This window comes from Pan paniscus, chromosome 1 (assembly GCF_029289425.2).
Source record: "Pan paniscus chromosome 1, NHGRI_mPanPan1-v2.0_pri, whole genome shotgun sequence".
Taxonomy (NCBI): Eukaryota; Metazoa; Chordata; class Mammalia; order Primates; family Hominidae; genus Pan; species Pan paniscus.
This window is the reverse complement of record NC_073249.2, coordinates 187,699,730-187,721,937: the sequence shown is the minus strand read 5'-3', so window position 1 is coordinate 187,721,937 and position 22,208 is coordinate 187,699,730. Positions and strand designations below refer to the sequence as shown.

At 45.1% G+C, this 22,208-nt stretch overlaps 1 protein-coding gene and 1 non-coding gene across 12 annotated transcripts in view; one reads left to right on the top strand and one right to left on the bottom strand.

Moving 5' to 3' along the window:
• Positions 1-22,208, top strand: part of MACF1 (microtubule actin crosslinking factor 1) — a 402,950-nt gene that overhangs the window by 21,381 nt on the left and 359,361 nt on the right. The window contains exon 1 of one of the 11 annotated variants that reach the window (XM_055095101.2): positions 2,427-3,024. The exons of the other annotated variants lie outside the window; for them this stretch is intronic. Within the exon in view, the coding sequence (XP_054951076.2) occupies positions 2,931-3,024 (94 nt within the window). The 5' untranslated portion in view covers positions 2,427-2,930. Of the gene's footprint in view, positions 1-2,426; positions 3,025-22,208 lie in introns of those variants that run through there. 11 annotated transcript variants of the gene reach the window in all.
• Positions 18,228-18,331, bottom strand: LOC112441227 (U6 spliceosomal RNA). The gene has a single exon (XR_003029174.4). It is a non-coding gene; the product is annotated as a U6 spliceosomal RNA (small nuclear RNA).

Sequence of the window (22,208 nt, the reverse complement as noted above, 5' to 3'; positions counted from 1 at the left end):
TCCACTAGATGCCCTTCCGAGTACATCCTTCTGCTTCCCCCATTGCAGCCTTCTTAGAAATGTAGCAGCAGTCTCACCCATCAGGAGCAAAAGAAAATCAAAGACCAAAAGGAGAAAGGCTCAGAGCTTTTGCGACTGTGTGGTCTGGCTATAAATTTAGACTGTTGCTTGAAAGAAGCGAAAAACCTCCCCTTCATAGACTTCCTTCTTCCCATCCCCCCTGGCAGCCACTTTGTTCCTCTAGCCTTGTCAAATTTTCTCTGTATAAAACAGGAACATCAGCCAAACATGTGGACTTCCCCACTTTCCATTCATTAGAAGAATGCATTATTTCAAAATCTCCTGGGAGCATTTAAATGCAAATTTTGTCAAGAAAGCAATTTGAGTCTTAGAGAAGCCCTCTAGCCACAACCCAAAGCAGAAGTTTCTTCTTTGATTTGTGTGTTTCTTAAAAGGAATCTCAACCCCTTGCCTTCTCCCCGCAACCCCCCCAGGTCTTCTCTGATTCTCACAGCGGACTCTTCCCCTTTTTGCCCCTGTTCTTTCTTCACCTTTGGCAAGCATCAGTCACACATCTTGAGGAACCTGCTCACAAAGTGGCGCGTGTAGCAGCCCCAGGAGGGAATGGAGGGACTTTTCTATGTAGTGTAATGGACATAAGGAGGCAGATGTCTGTGTGGGGGCGAGATGTCTGTGTGGAGGTGTTTGTATGCGTGATTTCTGTCTGGGCCTTCTTAGGCCTGCTGGTATAAAATAATATGGGAAATGCAGATGACTCAGCACTGACACAGTCAAGATCCCCAGAGTTAGCATTTCTATATTCTCTGCTGTTTACGAAAAATGTGCTTGTGCCATCAATCAGCAACTCATCCTGCATTTTCCGCTAAAAGCCTTTTACTGAAAAATGCATATACTTCAAACTTATTCCCCTTCTTTTTGTAAACTGAGCTCATTAGCAGCTGACACCAAACTGAGAACTAGTTTTGTTTGTTTGTTTGTTTTAGCACGGAGGATTAAACTGGAAGGAAATGAGCATTTGTCTAAGGATCCTCCCTGTCCTCTTTCAGGCCCTTCCCTGCATGATCTTCATGCCCACAACTTGGGCAGGCCAGCAAAACTTGATGGGAAAAGATATGATTAATGACTTGCTCACCTGATTTCTGATCAGGGTGTGGTGTGGAAACAACCAGCATGCACCTATTAGCGAAAAGCGTCATTTGTTTTACTTGTTACCAATGTGCTGAGCATTGACCAAAATACTTGGCAGTACTCACAAGGTACAAAGACACCTTCCCTAGCCTGGGGTTAAGAAGTTTCTCCTTCAAACTCTTGAGAATGGGAACTGGAATGGAAGCCCAAGTCCCAATTTTGGTTGCTCAGTGTTGCATGAATTTTTTTTACTTGCTAATGTGCCCTTATTGTGAGATCAGCCAGTGTAACTTCTTACCCACAACCACCTCTCCAGACCTCCTGAAAAATCAAGCTAACAGGGGAGGATAACTGCTGAATGGGGGGTGGCGGGCACAACGTGTCACCTACATTGACCAGAGTTCTTCATTCACTGCTCATGGCTCCAGCGCACTCCATGAATATTGGGATTGAATGATACACAACCGAATGTTGGATCAAATGATGTTGGGAGCTCTGTCCTCAAAATGGCCCCTAATAAATCCCTACCCATATTTTCCAGTTTCCTTTCTTTACTCTTTCCTTTCCCCTGATGACAAAGAATAATTGGCTTCCCCTTTTCTTCCCTGACCAGCTATGCTCCAGAGTCCTTTCTTTGTTCCCTAACAGTCCTGGTTCCGTCTCAGGTTCCCACATTTCTCCCTTTTGATCTCTGTCTCTCTGTTCAGATGGCTGTCACAGTTTAATAATTCTGGAGGGTCTATCCCCTACAGATTTATGTCTCCCTGTCTCTCCTCTTATTCACCCCATGGTGCATTCAGAATCCCGTTTTCGTGCCTCCCTAGGTTGTCATTTCTCAGGCTCTGGCTCCTTGGCCTGGTTTACTTCATGGTGCTGGATCTGCCCCGTCACTTCTCGTTCAGCTTCTTCTGTTTCTGGAAAACCCTTTGTTCCCGGGCTTCTTTGTGGGCTCAGTGTCCTCCGGCCCCACACTGCAGCCCTGTCTGGATCTTGCCCTTGTCCTCGTTCTGACCGCGTCTAGCCCTGGGATCTGAGGCATCGTGGTCTTTTGCCCTCTGCTTTCCCTTCAGTTTCTCCAGGTCCTTCTCCAGCAGCCGCACAGGCCCCGCTGGGTTTCTCTCCAGCCAGGGAGAAACCCTCCTTTGTCCCGCTCCCGGCGGCGTAGGTCAGCGCTGACTGGGGCTCCCGCTCGCCCTGTGGAGCCGGCCCGGGTCTCCCTGCCGTTCGGCCGGCCCAGCCTTTCATCCTGACGCGCGGGGCCTCCCACCCAGCGGGACTCCCGCGTGGGCCGGCCTCTCGCGCCCCTCGGCTCGGGCCCCAGTCCGGGCCGGGCGGGGGTCGGCAGCCCCTGGGGGACCCGTGTGGGCAGCCCGGGCCCAGCCGGCCGCAGCCTGGGGCCGAGGACTCGCCGGGCCCCGGAGGCGGCGGGGAGAGGGGGCGGGGAACGGGCCGGGCCTGGCGCTCCTGACAGGAGGAGCCGCTGCCGCCGCCCGCCGCCGCGGCCGCGCCGGGGCGGGCTGAGGGAGGAGCGGAGCCGAGGGGTGAGGAGGCGGAAACGCGAGCCGGGACCGGCGGAGCGCGAGCGGGCCGGGTGCGAGCGGACTGAGGAGCGGAGCGCGACTGCCGGGCCGGGCGAGGCGGGCGGACGGCGGAGAGCGAGGGCGCCGTCGCCGTCTCTGAGACGCACAAAGGGCCGAGGCTGGGGCCGCCGCCGCCGCCTCAGCGCGCGGGCCTGGAACCGGCAGCCCCCGGGGCTCGGCGAGAAGGCGGTGCGGGCGGCCATGGCCGGCTACGTGCCGGGTCAGCAGCCGGCCAACCGCAGCCAGGAGAAGGAGTTCGTGCAGGCGTACGAGGATGTGCTGGAGCGCTACAAAGGTAGGGCCGGGGACTGGCCGGCGCTGAGGCCCGCGGGCCGGCGCAGCGTGGCCTTCGGAGCCGGTCGGCTCGGCCGCTGCAGGTGGGGCGGCCGGGCGGGGTCGCACCCACCGCGCGGGGCTTGGCCCTGAGCTGCTGCTTCTCGGGGCCAGTTTATTTACAGAGTTGAGATAAGCCTTCGGAACCCGCTCCCGGGGCAGTCGGCGCGCTCAGAGCGCCAGTTACATGATTTGCCCTATTATCCGGCCCCAGCTGGAAGGAGGCGAGACAAGGCGCTGGCCTGGAGACCGGCCGCCGTGGGGAGTTGCTGGGGAGGAGGAGGAGGAGGAGTTGGGCGCGGGAGAAACCACCCGCTCTGCTCTGGGTGCGAGCTTCCTCCCAGAGGGGCTCGGACCTCTGTGTGCCCGCGGAGAGTCCCTCCCTCGCCCCCTTTTGTCTCCTTGAGTCTCGGATGAGTCGCGTGGAAGCCGAGGTTGGAAAGCACCTTGGTGTCTTCGGGGTGGGGTGGGCAGCGGTGTGGGTGAGTGTGCAGTTTTTGGTGACGAGACCTTACCTCCTCCATCTCCCCGGGGGTCTGGGCCTGCTGGAGGTGGGGGGTCTGTTTTTTTCCTCCCACATAAAGATTTGCCTTGGAGCTCGGATTTCAGCCCTGAAGGCTCTCTTGCGAGACACTTCTGCAAGTTAATGCCTAATCTGCGCCTTGGGTGTATGGGGAGAAAGTTTTGACAGACAAGAGGGCCTGTGGACTGCATTTCCCTAACTGCTGTAGGTGCCCCTGAATGGAAGCCAGGGATGCGTGGCCTTGGGAGGCCCTTGCCTTGATCTTTAACATCCGGTTCTGGGAGTTTGCTTTGGCTGGCAGTTATGCTTTCCACAGACGGGGAGATTTTCCCAGAAACGACACAGGCAGCACTTTTCCCCATTTTATTTAGCTCGGGCCCTTGTGACTAGGCCCTTAGTTTCTTTTTATCTGAAGGAGAGGAAACTTCAGCCCCTATGACTGAGTCCAGCGTACTTGTTTACAGCACCTATCCAGTGAAGGGAAACTAATGAAGAAGCTGTAAAACGCCCCCCCCCCTTTTTTTTTTTCTTGTGGCATTGGAACTCTGCTTGGGAATGCAGCAGGAAAAAAGTAGAGATGAAATGCGAAAAAGGACCTACTAGGGTTTTTGCTTGTTCCCTCTGCATCAGCTCCTGTAAACTGTCCAGCTTTTCCTGCCTGCAGCAAGTTTTCTGTCAACCCCCTGTGGTCTTTCTTTTTAAGAAATGTGGTTCATTTCAGAGCACAAAGAGGTTAGATTGTGCTGCTGAACTTCATTGAAAAAATGCTGCTCAGTGAATGGTTGCATTAAGTTTCCTTTGCAGGCTTTTGAGTAACACTGCTCTCTTCAGAGAGAGGAGATACATTAGGACTGTCCCGGGCTGTGACAGCTTCAAACCAGCAGAATTAAGACCCAAAGTAGGTGAAGAAATCTCAGCACCTCACTGGATGGTAGTACTGGTGACCTCCAGCGGAAAGGAAGTTGGACTCCTAGCAAATGAGGCTGGGAAAGAAGGGGGCAGTAGGGCTTGTTCCAGGAGAGACCTCTTTTGTTCAGTTTTTTTTTTTTTTAGCTGTCTCACTCAGTTTGGCTTTCCTCTGAAGGGCCTTGATCAGGTGTATAGGAACTTAATCCTTCCCAGACACAGGTCTCTTTCTTGAGGGGAGGAATGAGTTAAAAATGGTTGCCCAAAGTAAATTACCTCGAGTTGTATAAGGTGGTCGTGCAGTCTGCTCTTCTGATCGGTGCAGAACAATCTCTCTTCCCCCCACTGCACCGTTCTCACTGGGAAGTCAGAGTGGCTTAGCATCTGGGCCTTTGTTACTTTGCTTATGGAATTCCTGCATTTTCCAGACTTAGAAATCCCCGTACTACCTTAATAGGAGAACAGTTTGTCTAAGCAGAGGAGTGAGCTGGAATCTATAGAGTGACCAGGGGAAGGAGTTTGTGAGGATCATGCCACTTATTGGTTTTGGAAAGAGATGGGAAAATAGATATTGATGATGGTGGGGTGTTCTAGACCCTTATTGGCTGGTCACCACATTACTTGGATCTCTCTCTGCTGCTATTAATTTGTAGTCACCTCATTATACAGGCTGAAGCAGGATTTTTATATGCAGAAGGAGAGCTAAAATTTTCAGCTGCCTAAACTGCCCCTAGGGCCAAGGGGAGAAGGGCAGTAATGTATTTGGAGTGTGAGGGAAGCAGAGCTGTGTGTAGTGCAGCTGTATTAGGAATGGTAGTCAAGTATGGGTTTTCCAGAACTGCTTGGCAACCATTTTTTTTTTTTTTCTGTGTGGTGGCATTGAGCATGGTCTTGGCAGGATTAGATGATTCAGCATGGAAATAAATGCTCTCCCTTATTTCCTAAATGTCCCAAAGGTTCTTTCAGATAGCTGGCCAGTAAACAGGAGGCATTAGATAATAACGCTGGATTCTAACAGTTCAGAGTGGGCAGCAGCCAAGAGAACCAGGGTATATCCTTCATTTCCCCAATTCTCTGACAGTCATTAAAGTCTCTCTTGGAGGTGCCACAATGTTAGATGCCAGAATTCTGAATGAGATCTGGTTCCTGCCCTTGGTTATTCCATCTAGTAAGGGAAAGATACTTGTAAACAAGTAGTTGTCATACTGTGATAAGTGCTAGAACAGAGATAGTATGGAAGCCAGAGGAAGGCTGAAACCCTATTTGGATTTACCTGGGAGATTTGACAAAGGAGGTGACATGAGAGGGTTTTTTTTTTTTTTTTTTTGAGACGGAGTCTCACTCTGCTGCCCAGGCTGGAGTGCAGTGGCACGATCTCCACTCACTGCAAGCTCTGCCTCGCGGTTCACGCCGGAGGAAATTAAGAAGGAATAGTCAGGGAGGTAGGAGAACCAGGATTTTATTCCTCTTCTAGGATAGAGACCAACTCTACTGAAGAAGCAGGTCACATATGAGCATAGTTTTAGGTTTTAAAGAGGTGGTTAAAAACCAGCACACTTGGTTGATGGTGGTTGGTTAAGACAGAATTAGACTTTTGTTTTCACAAAGCTTTAAGGACTAAATAGTCTTTACTTGCTGGGCTGGGCTAGGAATAAAAGAGAACATTCACATTTCAACATTGGTAACATCTATCTGGTACTTATGAAATTCAGAATTGTCACTAAGTGTTGTGGGTTATACGAAGCTAGTTAGGACCAATTTTCATTTATCCTAGTGCAGAAAATAACTTATAAAACTTACTGCACAGAGGGTTACAAGTGAAGAGTCTGCATATTACTTAATGTACAAAATTGATATCGTAGAAAGACTATGCTTTGGATTTCTTCTGTTTTGGGCTCCAGTCCTAGTTTTTGCCAGTTAATTTCTACTGTGTGACCTTGGAAAAATTTCTCTGATCTTTTGGGTTTCTCATCTGTTAAAATAGGGATGATAATACTAATTTCTTGGGATTCATGAGAATATAAATGAGCTCTGGGCATATATTTGTCCTTTAATGTTCCATTTTATTTTACTTTACTTTATTTTGAGGTGGAATCTTGCTCTGTTGCTCAGGCTGGGATGCAGTGGCACGATCTCGCCTCACTGCAACCTCTGCCGCCCAGGTTCAAGCAATTCTCCTGCCTCAGCCTCCTGAATAGCTGGGATTACAGGTGCACGCCACCATGCCTGGCTAATTTTTTCTATATTTTTTTTAAGTAGAGATGGGGTTTCACCATGTTGGCCAGGCTGGTCTTGAACTCCTGACCTTGTGGTCTGCCTGCCTCAGCCTCCCAAAGTGCTGGGATTACAGGCGTGAGCCACTGCGCCTGGCCTATTTTATTTTTTAACTCTTTTCTCTCCTTTTTTTTTTTTCTATCTCCTACCAGAAGGAACCTTTAATGTTTAGAAAAACGTTGATTTATATCTTATTTAAGCTTTATAATATCCTGAAGGATAGTATTACACAGATGAATAAATTTAGGCACAGAGACTTAAAATTACTGTCTAAGAGCCAGGCTCCAGATTTCTGGGTGAAGGTTTCACATTGTATCACAGAAGAGAGTTTTAAAATCACAGTAGATGACTTGTGCTAAGTGAGATAATTGTGAAAATGCTTTAATTGTTAGTATCATTATTGTTGTTAGTTTTAGTTTCTGAAGTATAGTCACACACTTTAAGTGACATACATTTCCAGATCTCTGAACTGTGGAGAATTTCTTTTCCCCTTATTATGGGAGAAGTTTTACGATATATAAGTCACATTGAAATTTTCATACAAAAATAATACAAAATAAAATAAAATACAAAAAATACAAGAAATAAATACAAAAATAATTTTTAAAATAGTACAAAATGATGAAATTTTGTTAACACAGTGATTGGAAAATATGGGCTGAGGATTTGGGATTGTTTACCTAAGTGACGCTCTGAAGCAACCTCTTGGTTATATGTAGATTCAGCTTATTTATCCTTTTTAGTGGATGTTGTTCTTTTTTTTTTTTTTTTTTTTGAGACAGGGTCTTGCTTTGTTGCCCAGGCTAGAGTGCAGTGTGGTGAGATCAGGGCTCACTGCAGCCTTCACCTCTCAGGCTCAAGTGATCTTCCTACCTCAGCTTCCCAAGTAGCTGGGACTAACAGGCATGTGCCACCATGCCTGGCTAATTTTTAAGTATTTTGAAGAGAAAAGGTCTCACTATGTTGCCCAGGCTGGTCTCAACCCCCTGGCCTCAAGTGATCATCCTGCCTTGGCCTCACAAACTGCTGAGATTACAGGCTTGAGCCACCGTGCCTGGCCTACACTCAGTTTTTAAGTTCCTTTTTAGAACAAAGTCCTAGAGTTGGAGTGGATAGTTTTTAGCCAGAACAAAAGAGTAAGTGCTACTTCTGGACATGAACACTGTTAATTCAGAAAGTGAGTCAAGTCAGTCTGCTGGGAAATCACAAGTTTTGGCCACATTCATGCTGTTGAAATAATAAAATGTGTCCATGTGCTAACAGTGCTTATGGGAGCTACTGCCTTGTCTTGGGCTTGTTGGCAAATGATGTAATACAAACCAGGGAAATGCACCAGCTTAAGCCTATTATACTGGTATTTTTCAGTGCCAATTCCAGGTTTAAGAGATCATGGTGGAAAGAATACTTCAGAGTGCATATCTGAGAACAGAAACATCCCAAGATCAAAAGTCACAAATGAACAATTATAGATTGTAAGGAGTCTGTTGTGTTTTCTCAGTGTTCTTGAAAACACCCAGTCTTTACTCCTTTTTCTAAGTAAGGTTGGCCCTTTCAGCTTCTGATAATTATATATTGAGCCATGTTGTGACTAGGTTGTATGGAATGCTAGAGCTCCTGTTTTTACTCTCATGGTTTTGATTGGAGTTGAAGCCTCTCTCGTCTGGCTTCTATTGGTGGCATTTACTAATTTTCTGGCCTGGTAAATGGCTTGTGGTAGCTAACAATGTTTATTCCAGTTTTTTGGAGACAGGGTCACCCATGCCAGAGTGCAGTTGATACCATTGTGTAGCTCACTCTAACCTCAAACCCCTGGGCTCACATGATCCTCCCATCTCAGCCTCCCGACTAGCTAGGATTAAAGGTGCATGCCACCATGCCCAGCTAATTATTTTATTTATCTATTTATTTATTTATTTTTGGAGACGGAGTCTCACTCTGTCACCCAGGCTGGAGTGCAGTGGTGCGAACTCGGCTCACTGCAAGCTCCGCCTCCCAGGTTCACGCCATTCTCCTGTCTCAGCCTCCCGAGTAGCTGGGACTACAGGCGGCCACCACACGCCCGGCTAATTTTTTGTATTTTTAGTAGAGAGGGGGTTTCACCGTGTTAGCCAGGATGGTCTCGATCTTCTGACCTCGTGATCTGCCCACCTCGGCCTCCCAAAGTGCTGGGATTACAGGCGTGAGCCACCGCACCTGGCAATTATTTTATTTTTTTTATAGAGATGGAGTCTTGCAATGTTTTCTAGGCTAGTCTTGAACTAGCTTCAAGCCATCCTCTTGCCCTGGCCTCCCAAAACGCTGGGATTTCAGGTGTGTATCTTCTGAAAGTAACCAGTTTGTTACTTCTAATGAAATATTTTTTTCTTCCAGAGCTTCTCAGTTTCTGAAGTAAATTAGAATTAATCTCTGATTCTTTGTCTCTTTCAGGGCTTTTCATAATTTGACTTACTCTGCACATCCAACTATACCATCTGTTACTGCCTAACACATCTCTCTTCTCCATTTGGACTGGTCTTAGCAACCTTAGCAACCCTTCCCCCTGTGTCCTGTGCCTTTGTTTACATTCTCTTTTCCAGGAATGCCCTCTCCCTTCCTGATTATTCAAATCTTTTTTTTTTTTTTTGTAACAGAGTCTCGCTCTGTTGCCCAGGCTGGAGTGCAGTGGCATGATCTCAGCTCACTGCAACCTCCACCCCCTGGGTTCAAGTGATTCTCCTGCCTCAGCCTCCTGAGTAGCTGGGATTACAGATACATGCCACCACGCCCAGCTAATTTTTGTATTTTTTAATAGAGACGGTTTCACCATATTGGCCAGGCTGGTCTCAAACTCCTGACTTTGTGATCTGCCCTCCTCGACCTCTCAAAGTGCTGGGATTACAGGCATGAGCCACTGTGCCTGGCCACAGTAAAATCTTTAAAAGATTTTTATTAAAGAAGTAAGATGTAATCCCAGCATTTTGGGAGGCCAAGGCGGGCGGATCAGTTGAGGCCAGGAGTTCGAGACCAGTCAACACGGCGAAACCCTGTCTCTACTAAAAATACAAAAATTAGTCAGGCATGGTGGTGCAATCCCGTGGTCCCAGCTACTTGGATGGCTGAGGCACAAGAATTACTTGAACCTGGGAGACAGAGGAGGCTGCATTAAGCCAAGATGACACCACTGCGCTCCAGCCTGGACAACAGAGCAAGACTTTATTGCAAAAAAAAGAAAAGGACTTTGTTCTAGGAAAGTCCTGGGATGAGGGGTAATTCTTTTTCAAGGCAAATCTTCTAGAAAAGAATTAGCAATGTGAGTATCTAAACTTAATTCCCTGTACCTGCCCAAAATGTTCTCAAATACAACCCTCTCTTCTTTAACAGTCATCCCTAGAGCTGGGCATAGTCCCAGTTTCTAAGAAGGCTGAAGTAGGAGGATCGCTTGAGTCCAGGAGTTTGAGGCTACAGTGAGCTATCATCACCCCACTGTACTCCAGCCTAGGCTACAGAGCAAGACCCCATCTCAAAAAAAAAAGCAAAAACATCATCCCTTAATCTAACCTCATGACTCAATTACAATGCGGCTTCCCAGAGAGTAGATTTCCACTGTCATCCATCATTTACATAACCTCTTCATTAATCCTGCCCATCACATAAAACTCAAATTCTTCCTACTGGCATTCCAGACCCTCCTCTCCCTACCCCTAATCTCAATATCATTCTTTCAGTGCTTCTAAGTGGCTCACCCATCTCCCTAATACCACTTTCCCCATCATAGTATCTGCTTGTAGGTACTAGTAGAATATAGTGCACACAGTGAGCTTATTCATGGTTGTTGACTGACTAAAAAGCACAGAAAAAAAATCACTTCCTATATGTCTCAATCCAACATGTTCCTGCAGGTTGAAAACTATAAACTCCAAGAAACACTTCAAGCAAGCCCTTTCCTTTCATCAACACAAACGAATTGTGTTTATCGTTCTGAATAAAAATCACTATAGAAATTTGCCATGGTAAGAGGGAATCCAACAGTACATCTGGCAATGCTCTTGTCTAAAAGAAAGATGCTGACTGACCAATTATTTAATTAGTCTTAGGTGACTACTCAAATCATCCCTGATAATTGGAACATTCCTGATGGTTGACACATGGTCATACAGAAGAAAGCAGTTTTAAACAGAGAAAAATAAAAGCTTGTGCCAAATGAAAGCAGACTTCCACTATAACACAATTTTAGGTAGCCACAGCAAGTGGAGGATATCAGATCCCAGGCAAGCAAAAAAGATCCCATCCTTGGCCAGTTACGGTGGCTCACGCCTGTAATCCCAGCACTTTGGGAGGCCGAGGTGGGTGGATCACCTGAGGTCAGGAGTTTGAGACCAGCCTGGCCAACTTAGCGAAACCCATCTCTACCAAAAATACAAAAATTAGCCAGGCATGGTGGTACATGCCTGTAGTCCCAGCTACTTGGGAGGCTGAAGCAAGAGAATCGCTTGAACCCAGGAGGTGGAGGTTGTAGAGAGCCCAGATTGTGCCACTGTACTCCAGCCTGGGTGACAGAGTGAGACTCCGTCTTAAAAAAAAAAAGGTCCCATCCTTGCTCACTCCATTTTTTCCCAAGCATCTACCTGTTGGTCAGCTTGCCTCTCCATCCCCTGCCCCTACACACCCCCACCCAACAACCACAGAAAACATATTATCTAAAGCTCTGTATACTTTACTGTTTTTTTTTTTTTTTACAATTTTCCACATTAATATGTGTTCATAATATGAAAAGAAATTATTCAAAAATATAAATCAGTTGGCTTCCCTGGTGGTCTAGTGGCTAGGATTCGGCACTTTCAAAAATATAAATCAAAGTCCATGACTCTAAAAATAACATATGCATTGATATGCTCGCCCCTTTGCCCCTTCTCTCAAGAGAAATTCCCTGCCAAGTAATCCACATACATAAGAAGTGTAAAAAGTCCCTAGATTAAAAGAGCATAAAACTTCATTATGGAAACACAGTAGTCCCAGCTATTTGGGAGGCTGAGACAGGAGGATCACGAGTCCAGGAGTTTGAGGCTACAGTGAGCTATGATCACGCCATTGCACTCCAGCCTGGATGACAGAGGAAATATTAATTTTAGAGTAATCAGAGAAAGCCGCATGAAGAATAAATTAATAAGTATTTATTGAATGTCTACCATGAACCAGGGAGTAGGTGATGTGCTGAGAAGACAAAGATATTGTCCTTGTCTCTCTATGATCTTACTGTTTAATGGAGGAAACATATTGGCAAACTGACAGTTACTGTCTATTGTAGGCAGGGCTATCATATAGATAAATGCTGGTGCTGTGGTAGTGAAGAGGAGTACCCAGTATAGCCAGAGTGAGAAAGTGTCCAGGAAGGCATCCAAGAGTAAGTGAAACCTGAACTGTTACCTAAAGGATGTGGGACCCTGAGCAAAAAGTTTGGGGAAAGAGCATTCTGGGCAGCATGAACAGAAGTAAGGGGATGAGCAAGCTTGAGAGGGGGAATATTGGGCATTGATAAGGTTGGAGCATAGGATGTGAGGGAAGGAGAGATGAGATGAGATAGGGAGAGTGGGCAGGACAAAAATGTTGACTGGCTTTGTATGTCATATTGTATAGAGCTTGGACTTTATCCTAAAGGCTTTTGGGAGCCATTGAATAAAAGTAGGCAAGGAAGACTATGCTTAGATTTACATTTTAGGAGTACTTTTCCTCTGGCAGCAGTGCCAAGGAAGGTAGGGGCGAGGAGGAAAGACTAGTGGCAGACAAGTTAGGAAGCTGTCACAGGAATTTAGGCAGGGAGTGAAACTAAGGTTGTGAAAATAGTAATGTAATAAAGCAGGCAAATCAAGAAATGTGAAGGGGTAACATCCATGTGTTTTGATGACTAATTGAATGTGGTATATGAGGGGGAGAGGGAAGAACCTAGGATGACTTGGAGGTTTCTGGCTTGAGTATTTGTGTGGGTGGGTCGTGTCATGAACTAAAATAGAGAATATTAAGAGGAGGAAGGTTATTTTCTGTGAAGTGGTGGCAGTGATGGTCCAGGAGAAGATACTGAGTTTAATTTAGGTTACATTGCGGTCGAGGCTTCTGAGGGATGCTAAGTAGAGATGTCCAGGAGGTAGTTGGTTGTAATGAACATGAAACTTAGGAGAGTGATAGCTGAGAGGGTGAGAGAGTCATCAGCTTATCAAACCACAGCCATAGGAGGGGAGAAGGAGCTGGCTTTAGGAGTGTATGTATATTGAGACAAAAACTCTGGGGAACTCCAACAGGAGAGTGGTGTCAGAAGCAGAGAAAGAGGATCTCCTGAAGGAAATTGTCCACAGAAAGGGAGTGGCCAGAAAGGTAAGAGGAACAGGAGAGAAGTGAGTTTCAAGGAGTGTGTGACACACAGTGTAGATTATGCAGAGGTCAAATAAGGCAAAGACTACAGATGTCCGAAATAAAGGTTACTGCTACTGGAACATTTTCAATGGAGTTGTGGGAAGTGAATGGAAAGTGCAGAAGAGGAGTCAGTGACCTTTGGAACTTGGACTTTGAAGGAAGAGAGAGGAGGAAGACAGGTGAAGAAGGGTGGGGAGAGTTTTGTTTATGTATTGTAACACAGGAGAGACTTGAGCATGTTTATTTTAAGTGCTGTTTTGAAAGAGCCAGTAGAGAAGGAAGATATAATACAATTCAAAGACGGGGAGAAAAATTGATGGAGCATGGGCTCTAGAGTCAAAAGTTGTGTCTTTTAGAAAGATCAGAGGGTTAAAAAGTAAGAATGCAGGTGATTAAGTTGGTTGGTTAGAGGTGTAGGAACTTGAGGGAATTTCTCCTGATGCTCATATTCTCTCTATGAAGTAGGAGGTGAAGTTATTTGCTGAGAGTCAGGAGGAAGGAAAGAAGGGGTGAGTGTGTATGTGTGTGTGTGTTTGTGTGTGCACGTGTGTGTGTGTATGTGTGTGTGTTTTCCCTCTAGCCCTAGAAGCACTCAACAACCTGATTGTAATAGATTCCAAGGCAGACAGGTAGATTGATGTAGGATCAGAATTTTCCAGCATAGTTTTGACGGAAGAATATGGGGTCCTTGTAGTTTGTCTTAAAATGTAGCATCAGTTTGATTATCGATTGTTTGTACTATTGTTCTCTGGCTGGCTTGTATTTTGGCTCCCCAGTGAAATTGTCTACTCCTCTGGGAAGAAGCATATATGTAACTTTTGCATTCCTGCCTGTCATTTAGCAAAATACTATGCAGAAATTAATTCTTAAGTTTTTGTTGAGATAATTTGACTTTTGGACAGGACATCTTGACTCTTGACATAGAGAGAGGCTTTCCTCATTTGTGGTCTTTAATCCCCATCTCATTATCTGACATGGATAGTGGAGGATTCACTCACTCTCCATGAGTGAACTCCAGGCCTAGCTTCTTCATTAGTCTTAACAGGTTAGCTTTACTACTCTCCCCAGGGCAGTTGAGCTTAGAAACATTTTTGAGCTTTGCTTTCCATGAAGGTTACATAGTTAATTTGTACTAGGCTTGTGAAGACCTGGGTGTTTACAAGACTGGACAGAGAGGCTGTTGTGGAAAATGCAGCCTCCTTGTTTATTTTGGCAGGCAGGCAATGAAGGAGATAGATTTGTTCTCATGACTCAGAGCCCTACCTGCTTTACCTTAACAGGTTCAATATAACCACCACCTTTCAGATGTGATAGTGTCCTTCAGAGTTTATCTGACCTTTATATCTAAAAAGAGTATTAGTTACCCTTTGCCCTCTACTTGCTTGGTTTTTTTTCACTTTTATTCCAGTGTAGAGGATATTTCCTAATGTGTTAGGGCCAGCTCAGAATTGATGTAGTTCTTTCCCATTGGCACATTCCACATCTTTGTTTGTTTATTGCCATGTTCACCACAGTGTGCCTTGTTTTGCGCTCCTTGTTTTGTGAAGCTGGACTCTTATCAGATAAACTTGCCATGAGTCACACTGGGGAGTGGAAGTATGTCTCCACTAATTTGGAGAATCTTTGATCTTGTTTCACTCCCTGGTTTGGCTTGTCCAGTACAATTTGTCTCTCAACCTGCAAGAGGTGTGTGTGTGTGTGTGTGTGTGTGTACTTGGGTGTCCCTTGCCTGTGGCTTCACCTGTTGCCATGAATGGTTGACTTTAGGGCATGCCCCTTTGTGTATACAGACTTCCTCTACTATTGTTATCACCATCAGCAAAAATGTCTCTGTTAAGAGCCTCTTTGAATGTAGAATATAGTATATAACACTGAGAGTTCATAAACCCTCTGTCCTCTAGGGATTTACAGTATATAATACACATTACAAATGACAAAAGACAATAAAGAATGTGTAAGCGGTTGAACAAATAATGGATTATTGCTCCTCATTTAGCTATCATATTCACAGTAGAAGATATCCTTAAAAGACATGTAGTCAGTGAGGAAGAGGATTAACAGAGACCAGATCATCTTCAGCTCCAACTAAGATGGCAGAGAGCTGCCACCTGTGGCCCTTTGATGCCAGGTGATTTCTCTCTGATATCCTTTCTAGTCATGCAGGACCTTTTTGCCATATTATCTATACATATGGGGCAGGATCCTAACAGGACCTTTGCTCTCTAGTGGTAACCTGTCACTGAAATGGGAGGCTCCAGTTTCCAGCAGGGAGAGTGCCTGGAAGGCTTGGCTCTTCTGGTACAGTTATCTTTGTAACTTGAGAAAATTTATTCCAGACCTACTACAAACATTCGTGTGCTCACAAGCACCACAGACAGAGCAGCAGCCAAAGCTAGCTGCAGCCTGAGCATGGGTCAGTGTAGGGAAAGAAGCTAACTGACCTGGCCTGAGTCACCTCTAGAGGGGAAGAATGTAGCACTTGTCCCAGCCTTTGTTGGTTAGTTTCCCAAATGGAAAACAGGGACCAGAGTGGGTGGGGTACTTTGAGGTCCTCATACCTTTCAGAGGACTGGATCCTTGTTTTCATTCTTGTTCTTATTGTTAATAAGTGTAATAACAGTATTCATGTAACACTGCCTTTATTAGGAAGAATGAGGAACTGCCAAAGGGCTGGAAATTTTCTTTACTTTCCCTGTGGGAGAGAAAGATAGATGGAGCATTAGGTGCCCATCTCTCAGGCCTCCTCTCTCTGATTATCCTGTGGGAAGTACCTGGAAAGCAGTGAGGCATTGGAAGGAATGGTCTAGGCCTTGGCATGAGTATGTGGTCGTGAAGGCATAAGACAAAATATCTTGTGTAGCTGTAGCACAGGTGCTGTGGTAAGAGGAAATAGGTTTGGGGGCAGTATTAAGGGGGCTAATAAACGCAGAAAATAGTATTTGTTGCTGTCGTTAGTTACTTCGCTTTGCCTTGCCTATATGTATTGTCTGATAGCAGAGCCGAAACTCCAGCATCCTTTTGTCTCCTCCTCCTCCTCCTCTTTTTCTTGATTATTTTCTGACTTATAAAGATGTATATCTTCAATAAATAAGCTTGTGATGATATGGAAAGTTAAATAAATAAAAGTTCTAGAAATTGGAAAACTAAATGGTGATTTCATTGTGGTCTTTAAATATAACAAGTGTTATAGGCCACGGTGGCTCACACCTGTAATCCCAGCACTTTGAGAGGCCAAGGCGGGCAGATCACCTGAGATCAGGAGTTCTAGACCAGCGGGACCAACATGGAGAAACCCCGTCTGTACTAAAAATACAAAATTAGCTGGCGTGGTGGCCCATGCCTGTAATCCCAGCTACTTGGGAGGCTGAGGCACGAGAATCGCTTGAACCTGGGAGGCGGAGGTTGCGGTGAGCCAAGATCGCACCATTGCACTCTAGCCTGGGCAACAAGAGCGAAACTCCGTCTCAAAAAAAAAAAAAAAAAACAACCAGAAAAACAAACAAGTGTTGTAATTGTAATTCTTGTAATTCCTTAAGCCAAAACTCCATTATAACATTTCTTAGTTTGTTGTTGTTGTTGTTGTTGTTACTTTTTGTGTGTATTTGTTTGAACTTCCCAGCTGTATTGTGATCTCTTTGAAGGTCTAGATTGTGTCTGATGAGATGCATATGATGCACTTCATGAATTGAGCTACTTTGCAAATGATGCTGGTTGTTTTATTTCTTAGTGTTTTCAGCAACTTCAGCACCTTTCACAATGTTTCTTTCCACGTGATTGTCCCACAGATGTTGCATACTTGGTATGTCCAAAAGGGGCATTGTTGTCCCCCTCCCTGCTCCTGGACCTGCCTCTTCTTCTATGTTCCCGATTTTAGTGAATGCTTTTCCAGTCCATCCAGTGGAGAAATTCTAAATACTGAATGCTTTGTGTATACTAAATATATATTCTGTCCATTTCATAGTTTAAAGTGTTGCTATCAGATGGAGAATTGTAATGTGCAGAATATAATAAAGCCTCTTTTTTTTTTTTTTTTTTGAGATGGAGTTTTGCTCTTGTTGCCCAGGCTGAAGAAGTGCAATGGCGTGATCTCGGCTCACTGCAACCTCTGCCTCCCAGGTTCAAGCGATTCTACTGCCTCAGCCTCTTGAGAAGCTGGGATTACAGACATGCGGCACCACGCTTGGCTAATTTTGTATTTTTCAGTAGAGACGGGGTTTCTCCATATTGATCAGGCTGGTCTTGAACTTCTGATCTCAGGTGATCCACCTGTCTTGGCCTCCGAAAGTGCTGGGATTACAGGCGTGAGCCACCGCACCTGGCCAATAAAGCCTCTTTATACCATTTTCTAATTTCTATTTCATAGAATTTTAAAACTGCATAAGCCTTTAACCTCTGTTTCTCAAATTCACTTTCCCCTTTGGAATGTTATAATTCTACTTCACCTGACTCCTGGAACTCCCTGTTATCATGTAACATATTTTAATTATTTTGGTTGTTGTCTGAGTCTTACTACTACAAGAGTGAGACTGAGTCTCACTCTTGGCCAGGCTGGAGTGCAGTGGCGCTGTCTCTGCTCACTGTAACCTCTGCATTCTGGGTTCAAGAGATTCTCCTGCCTCAGCCTCCCGAGTAGCTAGGATTACAGGTGTGCGCCACCACACTTGGCTAATTTGTGTATTTTAGTAGACACAGGGTTTCACCATGTTGGCCAGGCAGGTCTCGAACTCCTGACCTCGTGATCTGCCCGCCTTGGCCTCCCAAAGTGCTGGGATTACAGGTGTGAGCCACCACACCCGGCCAACAATGCAAACTTCTTTTAAAAATTTGTTTTTAAATTTTTTGTGGGTACATAATAGGTGTATGTATTTATGAGGTACATGAGATGTTTTGATACAGGCATGCAATGTGAAATAAGCACATCATGGAGAATGGGGTGTCTATCCCCTCAAGCATTTATCTTTGTGTTGCAAACAATCTAATTACACTCTAAGTTATTTTAAAATGTATAGTTAAGTTATTATTGACTATAGTCACCCTTTTGTGCTATCAAATAGTAGGTCTTATTCTAACTATTTTTTAAAAATGTGGAACACTTCACGAATTTGTGTGTCATCCTTGTGCAGGGGCCTCCCTAACCTCTCTGTTGTTCCAATTTTAGTATATGTGTTGCTTAAGTGAGCATTTGAATGCAAACTTTTTAAGAATAGAGGTTTTTTATTTGTGTATTAACTAATTTCCCTAGCACCTAGAAGAGTTTCTGGTATAAAGTAGCTGCTCCAATCAATATTGAATGAATGAATTGGAAATGTTAAGTTAGTTCACTCTTGTTCCCCATAAGGAAAAGAGGCATGGAAAGGCACAATAACTTGCTCAAGCTAACGCCATATCTCCTTACCAGGTAAGTGGGTTTTAAAAAAATTTAAATAAAACGATGCTTAATCACAGTTCCTTTATGTGATTTGGTACTAATGTGTATTATGGACTTAACTGTATTATCTCTATGAAAAGGGGTGGGGGAAGCAAAAGGGAAGAAGCTAATATATATTGAGTCCTTACTATATGCCGGGTATTTTGTTTTATTTTATTTATTTATTTGAGACAGAGTCTTGCTTCGTTGCCTGGTCTGGAGTGCGGTGGCGCTATCTCGGCTCACTACAACTTCGCCTCCCGGGTTCAAGTGATTCTTGTGCCTCAGCCTGCTGAGTAGCTGGGACTAGGCGCGTGCCACCACTCCCGGCTAACTTTTTATATTTTTAGTAGAGACGGGGTTTTGCCATTTTGGCCAGGCTAGTCTCGAACTCCTGACCTCAGGTAGTCCGCTCGTCTTGGCCTCCCAAAGTGCTAGGATTATAGGCGTGAGCCACCGCGCCAGGCCAGTCTTATTTAATTGTCATAAATGATATCCTATGATAGTCCAGTAACCTTACTAGATTTTACAGATGAGAGAACTGAGGCTTAAGGAACCTAAATCACTTCCCAGAGGGTCACACAGCTAGTAAGTGACTGAACTGGGTTTTGAACCCAGGCCCGATTAACTCCATTTGGCCCTCTTTTACCTTAAGGCACAGGAAGATTTTGGATTTGTGGTCTGGATTGCTTTAAGATTCCCAGATCAGACTACTCTTGAAAATGGTCTGATTTGAACTACTCAAGTAGAGTTACAAAAATTGTTTACCTTAAGACAGCCCCATGGAGCAGTGGGGTTGTGTCTGTAGCGCTCTTGAGTAAAAAAAAATTCTGTGTTGCACATACTCCCACTCAGTTGTATCGTATATAATTCACATTTCAGACTTTCTTTTTAACCAGGGATCCAGAACAACTACAGAAAGGTGATTATGTAACATACTTGTACAGTGCAGCCACTTCTGTGTTTGGTAATATATATTTTTTTTGAGATGGAGTCTTGTTCTGTCACTCAGGCTAGAGTACAGTGGCGCGATGTTGGCTCACTACAACCTCTGCCTCCTGGATTCAAGCAATTCTCTACCTCAGCCTCCCGGGTAGCTGTGATTACAGGTGCCCACCATCATGCCTGGCTAATTTTTTGTATTTTTAGTAGAGATGGGGTTTCACCATCTTGGCCAGGCTGGTCTTGAACTCCTGACCTCATGATCCACCTGCCTCAGCCTCCCAAAGTGCTGGGATTACAGGCGTGAGCCACTGTGCTCGGCTGGTAGTACTGTTAAACGCTAAGAGCACAAACAAAAACTATGTCTAAAATGTAGGGCAGGTAGAGCAGGTGAGGATTAAACCCAGTTGAAATCAGCAGTTTCAGTAGTAAGTGGGCAGATCATAATTACCTGTGTTGCTCAGAGACCTAAGCTGAGAGTGGGGGTGGGGAAAGGTCACACCCATTATCTTTGGAGAAATGATGAGAGTAAATAACCCATAGTTTCCAGTTTATTCCAGAAGCATTCTCGCTAGAGTCACAATGTTGAAGTGGGTTTTGAGTTAGACCTTGTCACCCCAGATCATCCAAGGTTAACATAGTTTCCTTAGATACCACAGCCATTCATTGTGAACGCTGTTAGCTTCCTCTTAGGTAGCTTTATGTAGCCTACCTTAGAAAGGAGGGTGGGGTCTGGGAGGGGAGAGGAGGGAATAGCGAAAGTAGCAGAGAAACAAAGGACTAATTAGGAGGTTCCTCAGTCATTTGGGAGTAGATCTTTTTCATTAGCTGATCACTGAGATCAAGGATGGAGGGTGATCCAGGAGGAGGAGGAATTGTAGTAATCAGAAGCAGAATAGCATAACTTGGCAGTCAGTGGTGGTCCAAGGACCAGCAGCATCTGATAGCTTGTTAGATACATATATATATAAATTTATTTTTTTGAGAGAGTCTCACTCTGTCGCCCAGGCTGGAGTGCAGTGGTGCGATCTTGGCTCACTGCATCCTCTACCTCCCAGGTTGAAGCGATTCTCGTGCCTCAGCCTCCTGAGTAGCTGTGACCACAGGTGCATGCCATCACACCCGGCTAATTTTTGTATTTTTAGTAGAGATGGGGTTTTACCATGTTGACCAGACTGGTCTCGAACTGCTGACCTCAGATGATCCACCCGCCTCGGCATCCCAAAGTGTTGGGATTACAGGCGTGAGCCACTGTGCCTGGCCTGAATCAATTTTAATTTTTTCAAGATTCCCAGGTGATTTTTTTTTTCTTGAGGCAGAGTCTTACTCTGTCACCCAGCCTGGAGTGCAGTGGTGTGATGACAGCTCGCTGCAGCCTCAATCTCCCCGGGCTCAGGTGATCCTCCCACCTCAGCCTCCCAAATAGCTGGGACTACAGGCTCGTGCCACCATGCCCGGCTAATTCTTGTTTTTGTTTTTTTTGTTTTTTGTCCGAGGCAGAGTCTTGTTCTGTCACCCAGGCTGAAGTGCAGTGGCGTGATCTTGGCTCACTGCAACCTCTGCCTCCCGGGTTCAAGCAATTCTCCTGCCTCAGCCTCCTGAGTAGCTGGGGATTATAGGCGCATGCTACCATGCCTGGCTAATTTTTTTTGTATTTTTAGTGGAGATGGGGTTTCACTGTGTTGGCCAGGCTGGTCTCAAACTGGCTGGTCTCGAACTCCTGACCTCATGATCCGCCTGCCTTGGCCTCTCAAAGTGCGGGATTACAGGCGTGAGCTACTGCGCCCGACCAATTCTTGTATTTTTTTTTTTTTTGTAGAGATGGGGCTTTGCCATGTTGCCCAGGCTGGTCTCAAGCTCCTGAGCTCAAGCGATCCGCCCACCTTGGCCTCCCAAAGTGCTAGGATTACAGGCATGAGCCACCATGACAGGCCCCCAGGTGGTTTTTTAATTCGATTCTGTGCCCGTTAAAGTTTGAGAAGCACCAAGTTTGTGATTAGGTGGTTAGTGCAAGGGGCTTTGGAGTTGGACAGACCTGGGATTGAAACCTGGTTTGGCCACTTACTACCTGTGTGACTTTAGATAAATTATTTGAACTCTCTGTGACAGTTTCTCATATGTGTAATAGGGGAACTCTCTATTTCATAGGGTTGTGGGGGAGAGTAAATGACATGGTGCATTTTGCAACTGACACTATCTTAGATTTAATGAAATTTAGTAATGTCTGTATCATATTAAGCACTGAGTCTAGCACAGCCTAGCATACTCAATAAGTGTTATTACTAATAATTAAATTAGGCAAATTTACAGGAATAAAGAGGCTTTCTCCTCTTCCTCTTTTTCTCTTTATCTCTCAATGAGTACGTTTGTCTGCAGTTTTATAAAGCTGTATTGTGTGTGTACACTCTTTGGTGTTTTGCCTAGCATTATTTAATGGTAGTTATAGCAGCAGCATTAACACATCTTGTTACTTATTAATGTGCCAGGCATAATTTTTATGTACTTTATGCATATATTATTTCATTCAGTCCTTAGAGCAACCATGTGAAATAAATATTATCTCCATTTTCAGATGAAGAAACAGAACAAACAGGTTAAGTGACTTGCCTGAGATCACATAGCCAGTCAGTGGCAGAATCAGGATTTGAGCTGAGACACTCTGATTCCAGCATCTGTGCTCTATTTTCATGTATTGCTATTGCTCTCAAAC